Source organism: Sciurus vulgaris, assembly GCF_902686455.1.
Source record: "Sciurus vulgaris genome assembly, chromosome: 4".
NCBI classification, from domain to species: Eukaryota; Metazoa; Chordata; class Mammalia; order Rodentia; family Sciuridae; genus Sciurus; species Sciurus vulgaris.
Genome location: NC_136464.1, coordinates 5,857,636 through 5,875,890, shown reverse-complemented (window position 1 = coordinate 5,875,890; position 18,255 = coordinate 5,857,636). Strand labels below are relative to the sequence as shown.

Below are 18,255 nucleotides of genomic sequence, written 5' to 3'. Positions count from 1 at the left end.
CTCCAATTTCATCATTTGCCTCCAAATGCCATAATTTTATTATTCTTTATGACTGAGTAATATTCCATTGTGTATATATACCACAGTTTCTTTATCCATTACACTTTGTGCTTTCTATCCCTCATTCCTGCCACAACCCCAAGCGTCTACTGCAAGCTGACCTGGTGCCAGGAGCACACAGTGAAGTAGAACAGCTCACCAGCACCCTTCCTCAGAGCTCTTGGAGGGCCCAACACAGGCATCCTCAATCCTAAGGCCTCCTTTTTGTTCCTTTATTCTGCAGATACAAAAATTTAGAAAACAGTTGATAAGCAGACAGCACAGATGGTCCCTAAGGGTCCCAGCTTTGGAGCATGTGCCCATCCCTTAAATGTGCACAGAACCTGTGAATATGATGGGCTATCACTTCCACCAGTAAGTTATGTGACATGGCAGCAGAGTTTTGCAGATGTAATTAAGGTTGCTAATCAGTTGACATTGAGTCATTCAAAAGGAAATTATATCAGTGGGCCTGACCTAATCAGGTGAGCCTTTTAAAGAGGGAAGAGGGATTCAAAGCAGCAGAAAATCTCCTGATGACCTTACCAGGCAAAATAACATGCCATCTATGACCCGTGGCTGGAGTCCCATGGCAGGGACCTGAGGGTAGCCTCTAGCAAGAATGGTCTTTGGATAACAGCAAAAAATAAGAAACTGAATTCTTCCAGTAACCAGCAATCTTGGAAGAGGACACTGAGGCTCATGTGAGAGCTGAGTCTTGGCCAGCACCTTGCTTCAGCCTAGAGAGACCTTCTCTAAGCAGAGGAGCCATCAGACCCACACCAGGACTTCTGACCTACAAAGCTGCAAAATCATAAATGGATGCAGTTTTTCTCTGATAAGCATGTGATCCTTTGTGATGCAGAAAAAGAAAACAGACTTTGCAATTGCCAGGGAATCGGCCCGTCAGATCTGAAGCCATCTGTGATCCTACACCATGCTGTGACACCAACTCAGAGGCAAGTAAAGGAACCGCCCAGCTGAACAGAGCAGGGAGACCACAGGCAGTAAGCACCCCTGGCTGGCGCACCTGGCTGACAGCCCTGGGCACCGTCACCTGAGGACAGCACATGACTGACAAGCAAAGCTTTTACATACATTCCACTCATTTTGTAAAAATGAGTGTAAGCCATTGTCTCTTTCTTCTCTTCACCCCCTCCACTTGACGACGCTAATCACGTGTGAATTGAACCACTCGGTCCCGGCCCCCTCACGTCACCCCCGCTCTGTTCTGTCTCCCAGTTCTGCACGTTTTCATCTGCTATCACTCCTGTTCAGTAAGAAAAAAATCCCATTTCAAGTAATGTCCTTTTTTTCCTCCTATAGATGTTCTATTTGGTTATCTCTCTATATAGCATCTATTTCTCTCTCCATTATGGTGAAATCTCCCTTTATAAATCCTGAAATTAAAGGAAAAGTAGTATATTTGCAATGTCTATAATAACTTTAAAAAAGTTCTTGCCTTATACTTTCATCATAATTAATGAATCTTCTATTTACAAACACTTTCTGGATTCCTTGAGTCCTATTTTCTGAGGCCTATTTTCTAGACTCTTTGAATGTCTAATAATTTTTCACTGGATGCCAGACATTGTAAAATTTCATACTGTTGGTTGCTGGGCGTGGGCATGGTCTTATAAAGAGCACTGAACTTTGGCTAACCAGTCCCAGGCCTGAGGAATGGTCTGCTTCTTTCAACAACTGATTTTTAAATAGCTATGGGATGAGCCTAGGGCGGCTTTTCCTCTGGGGCTAGTTTGGTCTCCTCCCAGCAGGACCTTCTAGAGACTCTCCTAACTTGCCCCTGAATTCAGTGTGGTCCGAATGGTGGGCAGCGTGGATGCTCACGGTGGAGAAGGGGCCGAGAGGTTCAGGCGCAGTGCCCAGCAGCCGCTCCCTGGTCTCTGTCTCGTCTTGCAGAGCGTCATCCACGACACACAGACTCCATTTTAGCTGGACTCGGGGGAACCTGGGGCAAACTTGCGAGGCCTGGCATCCGCCTCTCAGGAACTTGGCCCCCAAACTCTGGTGGCAATCCCCTGGGCTCAGTTCGGGACCCCTGGGTTCCACGAGGCTCGGCTGTCCCGCACCACCACCCGGAATGTGCCATTCCTTCCGCCTGCCGTCACCCTGCGGGCCTTGCCCAGTTTTCTTTCCCTCTCCCTGCGGAGCGGAGCCCTCCAGGCCTCTGTGGAGGAGGAGCCGCGTCCTCCCTGCGCAGGCTTGCGGCCCTCCCCGCAGCTGTGACCCACTGGCTGCACCCCAGAGGGCGCTGAGCCTGGCCCGAAGTCAGCTTCCAGAGGACCCTTAACGGGTGCTTCCCCTTTAGTTCCGCCTCTTCAGGGGAGGAACAGAACCCCGAGCCACAAACACAGAGTGGCCGACCCCTTGCTCGGTGGACAGTGCGCGAGGGCCAGCGCTGTCACCTCCTGACCCTGGCCTGCAGGCCCCTGGCCCGTGGCAGGTCTTGCTGTGTCCCCCTGCTCCCCGCACGTGCAGGCGCAGCCCTCTGCCCTCCGGTCGCTGCCTCACTGCCGACTGCTCAGGCCTCACAGAATTTTCTCCCTGGAGAGACAGGGCTGGCCTGTCGCAGCTGCGGGAGGATCAGTGGGCATTCAGGGAGCAGCTGGCACCAGCCGCCTTTGTCCCCGTTCGCTCCACGCCCCTTGCACACGTGGTCCCGCCTCTCTGCCCCTCTCTGCCCCGGCTCTGAGGCTGCTGCCCCTGGGCTCCTTCATAGGCCGGTACTCCTGCTGGGCTGTTCACACTGGCTTCTCTCTCACCCTCTCCCCACCCGGCCTCACGTACTGCAAAACATTGGTCCGGAGCGTCAGATAAGGGATTCAGACCTGCATAAAATCAGGTTTTCATACTGAAAACAGACTTCTAGGGCACGGTCATAGCTCAGTGGTCAAGTGCTTGCCCAGCATGTGTGAGACCTCGGGTTCCATCCCCACCACGAATCAACACAGAGCAAAAACCAGCTTCAGGACCCTGGGCCTCCCAGAGCCCACGGGCCTGCACTTTTCAAAAATTCTCCTCAGTGTTCTAGAACATACTAAGGTGTGAGGGTCATGCGACCTCTCTAGGTGGCAACGCCCTGGAAGTCCCCTGGCAGGAGAGCCAAAAGAGGGCCATCTTGATCAGAATCACCTGCTGATGCCCTGGCACTTGCCCCAGCTTCATCAGGCAAGAGCAGAGAGGTGTGACGCACCTTCCCAAGAATCTCCTGTCAGTGGCTGAATCGGCAGCTGACCACAGCGAGGGCTCTCAGCGGACACTGCCTTGAACTCAGGGCCAACTTGTAACTGACCTCTGGATTTCTTAACACACAGGGATGACCCCAGGCCAAGGTGCTCGCAGGCCCCCAATCACCTGCCTCCTGTACATAGGGAAGGAGGCCAGGAGCTGTTGAAGGCTGCTCACACAGCACCCACAAAGCACGGGTCGCTATTTGCCCAGGCCCAGGGGCCACATCTTCATGTTGTAGCTCCATGGCTGGATTGGAGCTGGCAGGAAAAGGCGTACTGGAACTCAGGGCAGTGATAACTCACTGTGGGGCTCTGCCTTCACGCCAGCTTATTCCTTTAGACAGATGTTCTCCGTAATCCTGAACAAACCTGTAAGGTAGACACCACCATCGTTCTCGTGAACGTAAATGAAACCAAGCTCAGACAGGACAAGGAAATGGCTAAGCCCCTCAGTCAGCAGGAGCCCAGAGGACCTCGTCCAGTGCTCACTCCCTAACCACACCCACATGCTCCACCCGTCTTCCCTCCCTGATCTTCCTGAAGGGTGGACATGGCCTGCCCACCAATGCCCAATCCCCTGTGCAAATTGACCAACATGATGTCAGATGGACCAAATGCCCTCCATCAACAGCAGAGCGGCACGGTGAGATGAGAGACTTCAGATTCACCATCCTGCCTCCTGATTCCAGACCTGACCCCTCCCACCTTTCAGGACATCAACCTCTGACAGTCGGCAGCCGAGAGACGGCTGATAGCATGGGGACCCACAGATAATCATGTCACCCCCCCCCCTTCAGCTTTAGAACTTCCCCTTCCTGCCTTTCAATAGAGGCCACCAGAAATTGCCTTTCCAGGCTACCAGCCATTACCAGTGGAGGCTGAGTTGTGGAGGCTTCTAGAAGGAACACTAAGCACACTTCCAGACAGCAGCCAAGGCACAGGAAGGGGCAGAGATTGTGGAAATATTCACTGTAAGAGAGATTTCTCCAAGTCCTCAGCACAGGCCAGTCGCCAGCAAACGCCATCAACATCACTTGAAGACCAGGACTTCAGGAAGAAAGGCAAGGGGGGCCTTTGATCTGGCTGAAGCTTTCAGTTCGGTTGGGAAATACATAAAATTGTGTTGTGCCTTTGATAACTGCCAGGAGAAAGGCGATGCTTGTTTTTCTTCCTCTTGGGTCTCAGTGACTTATTTATTCCCTGAATCAAGTTATCTTGAAGCCCAAACACTTAAAACTTGAGCACTCTCATTTCACAAAACCTAAACCTGCTCCCAACCACTCACAGACGATCATCAAAGCCAGCCTTGGTGGGACGTCGGAGCCACCGGGCAGACATCCACCTTCGAGATGGAGTAGCCAGGCAGGAGCTGTGCCGCAGGGTTCCTGGACACTGGCCAACAAGCTCCATAGGACTGTGGCCCCTGAGATGGGAAACGAGAGGGGGAGGCCAGCCAGTGTCCCTGCCTGGAGGCAGTTTCCACGCTCTGGGAGGGGAAAGGCCCAGCCCCAGGGTCTCACTGAGCAGGGATGGTAGAGACAGGCAGGATTCAGGTAGCCAGAGTCTGTGGAAAGCAGGGAACTGCGAGGAGAGAGCACCAGCCGCCTGCAGCGACCCCTGAGTCTCTGGATAAACGCTGGCCTGCACCTGCTTCAGAGACAACTCCCTACAGTTAGGAAGAAAGAAAAAACAAAAGCTGCCAGAAAGTGGTAGGTCAGACGATGGCAGGACCTCGCACGGGGCTGGAAAGGGTTCATGCCCACCAGCTGAGAGCAGGTCGATTCCTCAGGAGGGTTGGGTCTTGACAGCAGAGCTGAACTAGGAGCCTCACGCCACAGATGTTGCGAGCTGGATAATCCTCTGCTGGAGGGAGGGAGCTGCCCTGGGCATTGGCAGAATGTCTCTACCGCTCGAGCCAGGGGCATCTTCCCCTGAGGGGTCACAACACAAACTGTCTCCAGACAGCAGCAAACATACCCAGGGTGGGGGCAAAAATCATCCAGGTCAAGAATCAATGCTGAGGAAGGCCTGCTCGGGACCTGCGCCCACGGATCTCAAAAGCAAGCCTCAGCAGGACCAGGCTGTGTGCAAAGAGCTTAGCCTCACACCAGGGCACAGTTCAATACCGTTCACAGGAATTCAACAAAATCGAGCACACAACAAAGCAAAATTCTCAGTGTATTAATTTAGAAATCGCCTTGTATGCAAAAAAGCAAGAAAATATGACCCATATCAGGAGGAAAACCAATCATTAGAAACAGGTATTGTAATAACAGAGATCACAGAATGAGTAGAGGTGGACCTTCAAACCACTATCATGAATCTGCTCCATGTGCTCACAATCATGGAGGAAGCGCGAACCCGTGAGGAGGGAGGTGGGGTGGGGAAGTGGTCAGTGGTCACTGGTCAACGTTTGTGTTGGTCATTTTTTGCCAATGCTTAACACTGTCCTGGGCCTACTGTCACGGTGGCTTTAGTCAGTGCATGGGTATGCGCAGTGCTTTTAGGTCACCGTGACCCTGATACGCAGCCAGAATTGAGCACTACTGGCCGAATCCTCCCTACGTACCAACCCCAAGCCCCCACAAAAGATGAGTAGGAAGGAGAGATGCTGATGATATCAGAGGTTTTGAAAAACACGAAGTAGCATGTCCAAATCCTGATTTCCAAATACAAAAGCTTTGCCTGGTTCATCTCAAGATCAAGGGTGTATAAGCTGTCACCTGTCAGAAGGCAGACAGACGGGCCAGCCTTGGCTCGCAGCGCCAGCTTGTACCTGATGTCACAGAGGTGACAATCTGCGATCAGTTCAGAGCTGCTCGCCCACACTCACATTCTGGGGACACAGCGTGTCGTGAACTCTACCTGGCTTCCCTCCTGGAGCTGGTGGAAACCCCTGAGCTCTGCTCCACAGGAGCTTCGGAACACCTCCACCTGGCCGTGTGGACTGCAGGCGGGGCCTAGGTGCCGGCCTACTCCAGGGCCCGGTTACGGCTTTGCTGATGTCTGAAATTTTTCAAATTCATATGCAGAGGGAGAACTGCATATGAACATACCAGGTTCCTGTTGGTTTGGGGCATTTTGGAGTCACAGAGATCTAGGTTTGCGCATATGAGCACAAGGCTCTCCAGCATCTGCCCTGCTTCCGCCCTAGCTGCCTCCTAGCCAGCAGCTTTCCTCCCGCCTCCTACTGAAGGCAGGGGAAGGAAGAGGGTGGGTGTGCGGGAGCATCCCAGGGCTGCAGTTACGCTGCCAGACCCAAGGGAGGGGGGGTTCTCCATGCATAAACATTAGGCTGTGGTTTTAGAAAAACCTGTCTGTAGACCTTGTCCTCAACTCAAGCAGATCTGCAGAGTCTCACGGGAAGAATTTGAAATCTGAAAGTTTTCACGGAACAAGTCTCCCCAACTCACTTTTACTGGGAAACCAACTAGATTAAAGAAGCTGCGAGCTTATCCCGGTGATCTTACTCATTCTTCACACCAGTGGGCACTGCATGGTGAAGCCCGGGCCGGTTAAGGAATGGCCTTGGAGCTGACGGAAGAGAACTCACTGGCCACGTCCAGGGGCAGCACCCAGAGGCTGTTAATTGGGCTCACTCATCTGTTCAGCCTGGGAAATTGAGCAAGGAGGTTTGCTTCTTCCTGGTTTCCTCAATCTAAATGGTGCTGACATGCCCCAGTGGGAATCATAAGAAGAGTAGTGCAATGGATGTGGAATATTTTAAATTCTGAAATGTTTGCTACTAAAAGTTGAGCAAAGCTCCAAATTCAGAGGGAGCAGAGGCACAGATCCTACCTGATGGTTTACGCACGGGCCTGTCCAAGAGCCCGGAAGCAGACCCCGCTCAGACCACCGCTCACATCACGGACAGTGAGAAGCAGGCCGTGGTTGGGTCTGTTGTGGGGGAGGGGCCTGGACTTATCTCAGATTGGTGGCCCCACTGGGGGCTGTGAAGGGCGGGAGTGAAGGATTAAACCACAGGAAAATACAGCTGTGACAGTCAGTGTACTCCAGGGTTTCACAACCTCCTTCTGAGGTGCACATCACCAACTCAGTGTGGCTCTAATATTGAGGAATAGATGAAGTTTTATGCATGAAAAAAATGGAAATGCAAGAGAGTACTTGCCACGTAGGGTTTTAAGTGGAGCCATGAACACTGTTGTAAAATGCATGAAACTATAATTCAACAAGTTTTTCCCTCTCTGGAGGACTGAAAAATAACCTCAGTGAAAATTATAGAATGATAAAATTCTGTCCCCATCTGATTAATTACTTGTGAATAATAACATCTCTGGTTTCTTTCAATTATATTCTAATTGCACACCTTTTGCTCTGGTTGATTGGGCAATGAAGTAATGAACAACTATTACTGAATTTAATTAACACCATTATTTCGTTGGCCTTTCCATCTCTGTTGTGAACATGGAAATCCACACTCCTGGGGCTGGATCTGGAAGAAGCCTGCCTTGAACCTTGCAAAACCTGTTCCTTCCACATTTCGCAGGCTCCTTTCTGCCAAGTGTGGGGAACAAAAGATCTGAAGTATTTGCCAGCATTCATGGGAAGGCCTTCCTAATAACAGCATCAATATTCAGAAAGGTTACCTTTTCATAAAGCATTAGCAATTTGCATATTGCATTTATCAAAAGAGATGGGCGACTGAGCTGCCTGGGGGTCAATTACAATGTCATTCATAATTTATTCCATGTACAATAAAGAGCTGATCAGATTTCATGTGTGTTTATTTTCTGTAAAGAAAACTGCTTATGGCTGATACCAGTTGCAGAATACAAATATATTTTAGAGTAATGTGTCTATCTCACTTGGACATTTAAATCTCCGAAGTTCTCCTTTTTACAACAGTTTCTGTGTTTGGAAATTAGAGCTCACCCTCAAAAAATGAAAGTCTATCCCTGACTCATCCCATTTTACAGGATCGAGCAAACCACACAGATTCTCCCACATAACAAATCAGGAAATGACTAGGAATTTCTTCTTAAGACAGATAATTGCCAACTTACAGAGCTAAGAATTTCTGGCTCACAGTGCACTGCTGTTTCTAAATGTGGATACTATGACCCACTGCAGAAGTCTTTGGAGTCCTATAAAATATTTGTAAGTGCAGATGATTGTCATGTGTCAGTTACATTCATCCGATATGCACCCCCCACACCACTACCAAGTTGCCCAAACTGGAATAAATCAAAGGATAAAAAATTCTTCCCTAAATCCCCTGGAAACCACGACAAACATGAGATGAATTCATCAGACCAGATCAACACCTAGACTGTCCAAGGACATGCAGCACCTGCATCTCTTTTGGAACCAGGGTGCACCAGGGTGCGTGGGCAGCTCCCCACCCGGCCCCGCCATACCTCGTATCTGCCGGCTGGCTGCTGTGCCGTCCTCAGGCCTCGACACATGTGGACGATACAAACTTTGGCTCTTCTCTGAGAGGGAAACCAGTTACTCTTCACAAAATCCATGACCATCACATGGTTTTTCAACTCCGTACTGAACGTCTTGATTTGAAAAGTCGGATGAGCGTCCGTTCCCGCATGGCCAGCAGCATGCCCCTCCCGAGGAGAGGTGCCAGGTGCTCCGGAGTGCAGCATGACACTTGGAATCTTGTGACTTCAGCGAGCCGGCCTGGTGAACACACTTTTCTTTGTTTCACCCAGGTATTGAGTGCGGCAGGAAGGGCTTGGGAAGCGCCTGCTGGGCATCTCTGCCCTTCCCCTCCGTGGCTGCGATGGTGACCAACGTGGATGCAGAAACCTCACGGGTGATCTTTACATGCCACGAGACCTCCTCAGGCTGTGATCTGGCCCCCTCCAGCCTGACGCCTGAGCCCTGGGGTCACTCTGTCTTCTCTGATTTCAAAGAAACATTTCTCTTTGGCGCTGCATTCCAAGTTCTGAATGCAGAATCCTCCTGGTTACCAAGAGGCTCGATATGCTTTTTGGTCTCTAGGCCCTTAAATCCAAATAAATTATTTACAGAGCTCTGTACAAAAGAACCAGGAGGGATAATTGCAGCCTTTTAGAATTCTTGCTTTTTCTGGCCAGAACTGAAAGGAAAAAGTACAGACTGCCTACCGACAGACACAAAGAGTGTCCTCAGCCCCGGGGAAGATAAGGGACACATTCAAGGCCGAGAGAGCTCCTGGCACACAAGTGACGACTGTGAGCGGGTACGGGAAGCCAGTGCGCAGCGTGAGGCACTGCACAGGCTCAGCAGGGCTGTGGTGCTTCCAGCATGGAAGGCCCCTGGCAGGCTGAGCCTCGGTTTCCTCAGAAGAACACGGAATCAAAATGCCCGGACTGCCACGCACGGGCTTGGGGCTGAGACGTGGTGAATAAGAGCAGGTGTAACCGAGTCGCTGTGGGCAGGTTCTCAAGGTGCAGTCACACATTTTCTGCCCAAATTCTTTTGCACCGTTCTCTCTTGGCACCTATGACACGGTGGAAAGTGACATGATGCTAAAATGATCGGACTCTGAATCCCACGTGGTTTGGAAACGCAGAGCAGGACGTGCTTCTCGCTTTCTACGCTGCGTGTTCGCTGCCTCACCTACTCGCCTCGTGTTCTACAGGAGAAAATGAGAAGTCTGGGTCAAGGGCGTGTGCCAGGAGGAAGCAGATGACAAGCACCGAGCCAGCTTCAGCTCCGACACAAACTCTTCTCTGCAGACTGTGTCCTCCTGGCTTTCTACAAAGATGACTCCCTTGAAACGTCGATTCACCTGCCCACACGGCAGGCTGTGGGGGAGGTCAGGGAAGGGCCTGGACGACTTTCCTGGAAACAGAACTGCAGCTCCCAGCACCTCATCCTCCCTGCTGTGCAAACCCGTCCAGCTGGACTCGGACTTGGAGGTGGCAAGCTAAACCTCCACCTCTGGAGGCTCAGAGATGTCGCCCCTGAGAAGTAAGAGACAGCGGAGAGGGAGGGGGACTTCAGAGAGCCTTCCAGCCGAGGGTCTCATTTGAGGATGAAGAAAACAGACCCGTAGAGATTGAATGCTGGCCCACATTCAGAACGGTGTCCACCCTTCCTTCAAGAGCACACTGCCCACTTCTGCCTGGGGTTCTCCTGAGGATGCCAGGGCCAATGTCAAGACCCAGCTGGTGTCAGTTTGGTTTAAACCTGAGAGTCATGCAGGAAACTCCCTGATGAGCTACTCTAAGGAGTTCCATCTTGGATTTAGAAGCTCCATGGTAAAGACAGCCAGGGAAGAAATTTGGGCCAAGAAGAAAATTATATCAAACAAGGACCTCAAAGAAAGAGGGACGCTGCTTGCCTGTTTTAGGACCGTGAAGACCAATGCCTGGTCCCCCAAAGTCACCAATTGAACCAGCTCACGCTGGTGCCTCTGTTCCCAGCAACCCTACAGGTCTGATGACAAATCATCAGATCTTCCAGCACCACTGCACACTGAAGGACCCTGGGCATGTAGAGGCCACCAGGACTCCCCACAGCTCTCCAAGACCAGCAAGGAAAGGTTTGCTGAGGGTTGACTGACAGCTAATGAAGGTCACTTGTCATAGGCCATGCCAGAGATTCCAGAGTCATCAAGAATCTGGGTGACTTTTCCCTCTACCTGGACCACAAGGGGTGGCTAGACTTTAACCAGCCAGTATGGTCACAAGAAGAAGCTGAAGCATGGCCACCAGAATTATTAGCCACAAGGCTGAATAGAAGGCTTGGGATCATCAAACCCCTCCCTACATTGGGGAGGAAATGGAAACTCAGAGGGAGGGAAGTTTGGGTCAGAGAGCTGGAAAGGGCGCCAGGCGGACAGCCAGGGATGAGTTTGCATGTAGGCCTCAAACTAGCATGTGGTGTGCTCGAGGCCCCACCCCTCCAGGTAAAGTCCCTCTCACCTACTCACCCATGGCCACTATGATACCCTGGACCTGAGAGACCCATCCAGACCCTCTGTAGACATTTGTCAGCAGAGAGCCACTCCATCCACCTGGGTCGACCCTGCCCAGGGGAAGTAACAGGCCCCTTTCCAAGGGGCTGCTGAGGGAGGGCTGGCTACTTGCCTCCTTTGACCTGAGGCTGCTGCTCCCCAGGCCCAGCAGGACCATGCTCCACAGCCCAGTCACTGAGTCTTGAAGCAAGTCTCTGTATCAGACACCCCGAGTTCCCTCTGGTGGTCACAACACTGGCCCCACCCCCTCGTGGGAACGGCAAAGCTGTCCTCAGCTCCACTTCCCTGTCCACGCCACAGGAGACCAGTACTCCCTTCCGCTGGGCCACTGTGGGGACTCCAGCCGCTGGTACAATGCAGTGTGAGTAACGATACCTGGTGTGTGTCACTACCCGAAGGGCAAAGACCTTAAAACAGCCAACGGCTAGAAGCATCGCTTTAATACTTGAAAGGAAGAAATGTTGTTTCAGTCAGCTTTGTTGCCACTGTGACTGAAGGACCCAGCCAGAACAACTGAAGGGGAGGAAAAGCTTATTTGAAGGCTCATAGTTTGAGGTCAGTCCATAGACAGGGGGCTCCTTTCCTCAGGGCTCCTGGCCCAAGAGTGTGGCGGAGGGAAGCAGCTCACATGTTGATCAGGAAGCAGAGGGAGACTCCACTTGCCAGATGCAGATAAACACCCAAAGCCAGGCCCCAGCGCCCACCTCCTCCTGCCACACCCACCACTTCACTTACCACTCAGTCAATCCCTATCAGGGGCTCATTACTGACTGGGTTCATTCACAACCCGATTTTCTCCTCTGAACCTTCTTGTATTGCCTCATATGTGAGTTTTATGAGGACACCTTGAATCCAAACCATAACAATTGCTAAGGTTAAAGAGGAACTACCCTATCTCCAGGGTTCCCGTGCTATGCAGTGGCACCCATGACTGGGGCAGGGGCCAGCCTTAATTTCCTTAAATGAGAAACAGAGATGGCACCCTGAGGAGACGACTGTGAGCATTGTTAGGTAGCTGCTGTGTGTGGAACTGTTTTATTTACATATATACTTATTATATATAAATTTGGGGGGTTACTGGAGATTGAACTCAGGGGTACTCAACCACTGAGCCACACCCCCAGCCCTTTTTTATTTTATTTAGAGACAGGATCTCACTGAGTTGCTTAGTCCCTTGATGTTGCCGAGGCTGGCTTGGAACTTGCAATCCTCCTGCCTCACTCAGCCTCCTGAGCTGCTGGGATTACAGGTGTGCACCACCTTGCCCAGCAACAATATATTTTTAAAGTTGTTCAGATGCAGATTTTTAATACCAGCACCAAAAGACAGTAGCAGACTGTGCCACGCACAAACACGAGCTGAGCTCGTTCCCATTCAAGAAAGTCTGTCACAGGTCGTCACAGAACACAGCGGAGTCAGGCAAAGCCCTGCCACTGAGGTCCCTCACGCTGCTCGAGGACATGGAACACTCCGTGGTGTGCTCAGAGCCCTGTCCTCAGAACCCTTCCCGGCCTCTACCCCAAACCCACAAACAGCCCCATGGGAGCTGACCTGTCTTACTCCACCAGGGGTCCCACTCACTGACTGGCCTAAGGGTGGACATCAGGCTCAATGGGGCCAGTTAGACTCTCTCCTCACTGACAATCTGCATGTCCCCAAATTCACATACCGACATCCTGACCCTTGTGTGTGGTGTTGAGAGACGGGGCCTTCGGGAGACCGTGAGGCTTAAGTTAGTCCCTGAGGGTGGGACTCTCACTGTAGAATCAGTGGCCTCAAGAGAAACGGGGACCTCCTCCTGCCCCTCACAGAAACACACATGGCAGGCTATGCGGGGACAAGACGAGAAGGTGGCCACCAGCAAGCCAGAACAGTCATTCCTGGGACCCTGTCATCTGGTACGCTGATCTCAGACTGCTAGCCTCCAAAATATGAGAAATTCTTCCCAAGTACTCAAACCACCAAGTTATGGCACTTTGTGACAGCAGCGTAAGCTGGCTGAGACAGCCCCAGAGGACCCTCATTCTGCTTTCACTTGATGGCCTGGGGTAGACACCCAGTCCATGAGAGGCCAACCCAAGGCTGGCCTGGAGCACCTGGATCCTGGGTCTACACAGGCATGGGAGGCTGGCTGTGCAGATGGCACGCGTTGGGCACTGTTGGTACAAGCAGCTGCTGTCACGTAGAGGCAGCAGCCAGAGACGGGAGCAGTGGATGGTGCCAGAGCCCTGGCCTGCCCAGCCTCATTCTGCCTGTGGGGTCAGTGAGAGACCCCAGTGTCTTTACGACCCTTTCCGCACTAGATGTGAGAGATCTGACTGGGGTTCGTTACTTGCAACCAACAGAGTATGGGCTATTCTGCAAAATGTCACAATTTAAAAGAATGCTAAGCACCGTGCCAGGCTCTGTGGCAGGTGCCAGAGACCCAGCGATGAAAGGGACCCACCACATCCATGAGGGTCACTGCTCTGCAGCAGGACCGAGGCCTTGGCAGGCAGACAGCATGAGAGCATGTGCGTCACTGTGATGGGGCCTGAGAACCCCTAGGAGAAGGGACGGGGCCTGGGGTCTGGGCGGGTGACTGGCTGGCAGCGGAGCCCCACGATCAGTGTTGCAGGGCAGGAGTGACTTAGGACGCCGCTCTCCGCTGCCTCCCGGGTCTCATCCTGAAGAGTTCACAGCCGAGAACCGGGAGGTCCTGCCGATGCCTGGTGACAGCTTGTTGCAAACAACTTTCTGGATCCTTTGCTGCTCTTTTTCTAAAACAAGTAATTCAGTCAACTATGAAAGTGGACCTCTGACCTTGTTAACGTCCCGCAGAAGGTCCCATTTAATTTCCCTAAATGGATCCCTGGGGTGACTAGTGGAAACTAGCTCGGTCCTTGATTGTCATCCAATGACACCAAATCCACACCAGTGCACCTTGAAAAGTGTTTACTGCTGAAATACATGGGGAAAGAGTCAATCCTGCCCCCTGCTCCTGATGCACCCTGCGGGGCCGAAGGATAGGCACCGAAGTATTTAAATAATGAATTATTCAAAAAGAAAAGGAACTACAGGTACCTGATGCCAGGAACTCATGCCTGTGAATTCTTAATCTGTTCTCCAATGGGATTAACATTACGACTATGAAGGATGTCCTAATTATGCAGCTTCAGAGTTGATTTTCTGCAAGGCCTGCGCACATCTAAAAAGCATTAGGCAACAATAAAAACAGATGACTATGAATTTCTGAATTCATAATTTAGTTTCCCTTTCGGGGGGAAGTGACATTTTTATTTATGGGTGCTTCACTCATCAGGTGGCTCCTGAAGTCTCTCTCCTTCTCCAAGGCGCACTGCTTACTGCCAGCGCATCTGATCGTCCTTTTAAGAAGCAGACGCAGGAGGTGCTCCGGGCAGCCGACGGGTCACGTGGCCCGTTCCCTCTCCCCCGGGTCCCTGCTGCTCCAGCACAGGAAAGAGGCAAAGGGACCCTGGATAACAGGGCCCGTGACAGCATCCTGGTGGGGCTCCGTGATTCCATCCTCTCACCGCCCGTTTCAGTCCTGCTCAGCAAGGCCTTGAGGTGCTGGGAAAGATGCTGTCCCTTCTTCAGTCGCCGGGGCCTTGACGAGTTCTCATTCAATGGATGGAGGGAAATGAAAGGGGTCTATTGTCTCGTGTGTGTACCTGTCTCTAGTCTGTAAGCAAAACACTTTTCTCGGCTTCTTTCGAGATGTTTGGAAATCATGAGATTCAACCCGTGGGAAGGGAGAGGACACGGGGACGCTGGGCAGGAACACGGGCAGGCTTGCCCCTTTACCACCACAGTCTCTGTTCCCCACTTATGCAGGCGAGACCGATAATCATTTGTGAGGAACCCACTGGGTGTTCAGCACTGTGCCAACGACTCCAATTAAATACTCAAAACCACTCCTAACGCTGCCAAAACCAAAGCCACTCCGCGCGGGGAGAGATCATACCTCCCCTTCAAACCCACAGGAGAAGTGAGTTATTTGAAGACAACAAATGGTATTTTCCTGTTTTCCCTCCAATGTCTCCAGCAGATTTTGAATAAAGAAAACCAATGACCTTGTTAGAAACTGTTTGGCTGTAAAGCATGTAGGCTGGCAGGCAGGAGGAGGGCTAGGATGAGGGCTGAAGTTTTAAAGAACAGAAGCTCAAGGTCCTCTTCCTGTGCCAGAGCACCCTAACCCCCAGGCAGGTCCTAGTGTGCCCGCCACCTGCCTCTGCCTCCGTGAGGAGCCGCTGAGCCTTCCATTGACATAGGCAGGTGGTGAGTTTGTTTCAGGCCAGCACAGCAACAGAGGACAGAGACCCATTGCTGAGGCTGGAGAGGGGCACACCGCCCTTCCACATTACATCATAACCACCTTCGCATCCTTCCCAGACACATTTTCTTAAGTGGGTCAATTAGTTTTCTGACGAATCATGCTAAACAAATTCTTGAAATGTGATATTTACTAGCAAAATACCCAGGCAAACAACAGGTCCAGCCTAGATTGACTGCCGACCTCTCTTCTGCCCATTAGGACAGCAGGTGGAGATGACGTGGGTGGCAGCCAAACCCCCATCTGCAATGCAGGGAAGGCCCTGGGAGGCATGGACCCCCCACATTCCCCCTCTAAGCCAGGCCCACACCCCATGCCAGGGGTCCAGTCATGGCTTGGAGGACTTTCATGAGCCCCTGAAGGATCCACCTGTTTGGTATCAGGTGATAAACCCCAGACTTTCTTCAACATTAAGGGGTGGGAAGGGACGCAGGTGATGCACTGTGAGGTCATCCTCACAGAACAAGAGAAACAATGGATGTGAACAGAATCCTGATTTCCCCAGCATCATTATGAAAGCCAGTCCCTTGTAAATGATTGTCACTAAATGAGAAGGAAAAGAAAACTGAAATTAAAATGCACACATGCACACGCACACATCCCAAACTGTAGATCTATAATCGTCCGCGTGTTTTCTGAAAATGACATACGAACACTCCTGTAAACACTCCAGCTGTCTAGGAATGAATGAGAGGAGAGGTTTGTAAAGTGTGGTCTGCAGGCCAAATGTGTCCCATGTAAGTAAAGTTCTGTTGGTAATGGCCCTGGCCGTTTGTGTGCACATTGTCTATGGTTCCTTCACTCTTCCTAAGATGGAAGAGTCGGGTTGTTACCACACAGCGTGTATGGCCTCCAGAGTCCAAAATATTTACCATCTGGCCCTTGGCAGGGAAAATTCCCATTGCCTGCAAGGAGACCATCTGGTGAGCAGATTCAGTTGACCACAGCAAGGGAGATCCGCCAGGGTTTACCAAACCTACCTGTGGGTGCTTCTAAAACTATGCCCTCCCAGGCCCCACCTGGCCCCTGCATCTCAATCGCCAGGTGAGCAGGTGTGGCAGGTGGGTTTGGGAATGTATCTGCTCCCAGCGGCTCAGTGACCACCTCTGGCCATCCCTCACCCTGTCCTCTTCCCAGGGTGGCTCCTGTGATGGTCTCGCTAAGTGAGAAGACACAGTCATCACCCACACTCTGCAGAGGAGGAGGTGAGGCTCCTGTCACATGTGCTAGCAAGCCATGGAGCCAGGGCTCAGACGAAGGGGCAAAACCTCTTCCGTGAGCCCCAGACCCCTCACAGCCTTCAAGATCTGTGATCCTACTGAGTCTCAAATACAATGGGAAAATAATCCTCAAAGACAGCCAGCTTATGTAACATGTAATCTGGCAAATGCACCCAGTTTGGGTTTGGTAGGCCAAGGGCAAGAGGAGTGTGTGCTCTGGGAACCAGCCCTGGCACAGGTGGGCAAGTTCACGTGTCCAACCATCCAATAAGATTTCCCAAGAGCCAGCACCAGGTAAGATAGGACTGTGACCAAGAACATGACAGTGGGCCCTGACCCTGTGCAAGAGGTTTGTGGGGAAAGTGACCCAGGTAATTCATGAGCATTCACATGCAGTTGGGACTTGCCAACCACTCCCCACCTGGGCCCTTCCCACACGTCTGCTGGCTTCCTCCTTCACTTCATGCGGGTCCCAAGTCAACTCAGACCATCCCAGAGGGACCTCTGCTGCCTGGTGCCTGCCGACCCCCCTCACCCACTGGGGCTTGATTCAAGGTGCTTCCTCTTCCTATAGCACACTGAGCACCATCTGCTAGTCTCTCCCTCACCCTTGAACATGAACTCCAGGAGAGCAGAGCACACTCTCGTTCACGGTGGTGGTCTCCATCCGTGTTTCTTCCCCCTTTGGACCTGACTTCACTCCCTCCACTCCTCCTCTCCTTCCTTCTTTTTGTTACCAAACCATGAGTGAAGACCGGGTTCTACCAGGGCACATGTGAGAATACGGGTACTGGGATATTTTCCTCAATGAAGGAACTAGAGGGATAGACGCCATCTACAATATTTGGTAGCAAACAGGTTTTGTTACATGTGCACCTGGGTCACATTGGGGCCCTTAAAAGCTGGGCAAGATGTATCCTGTGGGACTGTCCACTCTCCAACCCCATGCCTTGCCTGTTGCGTGCAGGCTTTGGCTGGCTTAGTGCAGGTCCACCTAGGCCATTGGAGTATGGAGTTTGGTGGCTCCCAGAGGACAGGCCTGAGACGCACCTCACAAGACTCATGGAAGGGCACGTGACCCTTGAGGTGACAGCACACAGTGCTCCTTGCTTTTGTCTTTTATCTTCCCTGGGTCCAGGCCCTTGGCCCCTGACCCTTTTCCTGGGCTATGCTCCCCAGATCAGCCACTGCTGCAAGGATTTCTCAGGCTCTGCCCTCAGAAGAACCCAGCTCAGCCCAATTCCACCTCACCCCTTATATCTCCCCACTGAGCATCCCATCCCACCCTTGACCTTGAACTCTAGTCCCCCAGCACTTTGGAGGGACCCTGTCTGCTCTTGATGGGATAAGATTCAGGCTCTCCGCCAGGTGGGCCTGAGTGGCTGGGAGTGCCACCTTAGAAACAGAATCCTGATAAACAGGATCCTGTGAGCCCAGTAGCACCAGAGCCAAGCAAAGAGCTGCCCCCTGCAC

The 18,255-nt window shown here is 51.9% G+C and overlaps 1 protein-coding gene across 4 annotated transcripts in view; it reads right to left on the bottom strand.

The window, feature by feature from the left end:
- Positions 1-18,255, bottom strand: part of LOC306659628 ((E2-independent) E3 ubiquitin-conjugating enzyme FATS) — a 266,421-nt gene that overhangs the window by 174,776 nt on the left and 73,390 nt on the right. For 2 of the 4 annotated variants that reach the window (XM_079137278.1, XM_079137280.1), the window contains exon 1: positions 8,669-9,491. The exons of 1 other annotated variant lie outside the window; for it this stretch is intronic. In XM_079137278.1, the coding sequence (XP_078993404.1) occupies positions 8,669-8,908 (240 nt within the window). In that variant the 5' untranslated portion in view covers positions 8,909-9,491. Of the gene's footprint in view, positions 1-8,668; positions 9,492-18,255 lie in introns of those variants that run through there. One more of the 4 variants, XM_079137277.1, reaches the window with a different exon arrangement.